The 213-nt window shown below is 62.9% G+C and overlaps 1 protein-coding gene across 1 annotated transcript in view; it reads left to right on the top strand.

The window, feature by feature from the left end:
- Positions 1-4: 4 nt before the first annotated feature.
- Positions 5-213, top strand: part of LOC104527679 (neurofilament light) — a gene marked incomplete at its 5' end in the record, with an annotated part of 4,522 nt that continues 4,313 nt past the window's right edge. Inside the window, 1 exon segment of the mRNA XM_029085831.1 lies at positions 5-213. Coding sequence (XP_028941664.1) covers positions 5-213 — 209 coding nt within the window.

Raw genomic sequence — 213 nt, forward strand, 5'->3', positions numbered from 1 at the left:
CAGCAATGACCTCAAGTCCATCCGTAGCCAAGAGCGGGCGCAGCTGCAGGACCTGAACGATCGCTTCGCCTGTTTCATCGAGCGGGTGCACGAGTTGGAGCAGCAGAACAAGGTGCTGGAGGCCGAGCTGCTGGTCCTGCGGCAGAAACACGCCGAACCTTCCCGCTTCCGCGCTCTTTACGAGCAGGAGATCCGCGAACTGGGCCTGGCCGC

Source organism: Antrostomus carolinensis, unplaced genomic scaffold, assembly GCF_000700745.2.
Source record: "Antrostomus carolinensis isolate BGI_N321 unplaced genomic scaffold, ASM70074v2 scaffold43817, whole genome shotgun sequence".
Taxonomy (NCBI): domain Eukaryota; kingdom Metazoa; phylum Chordata; class Aves; order Caprimulgiformes; family Caprimulgidae; genus Antrostomus; species Antrostomus carolinensis.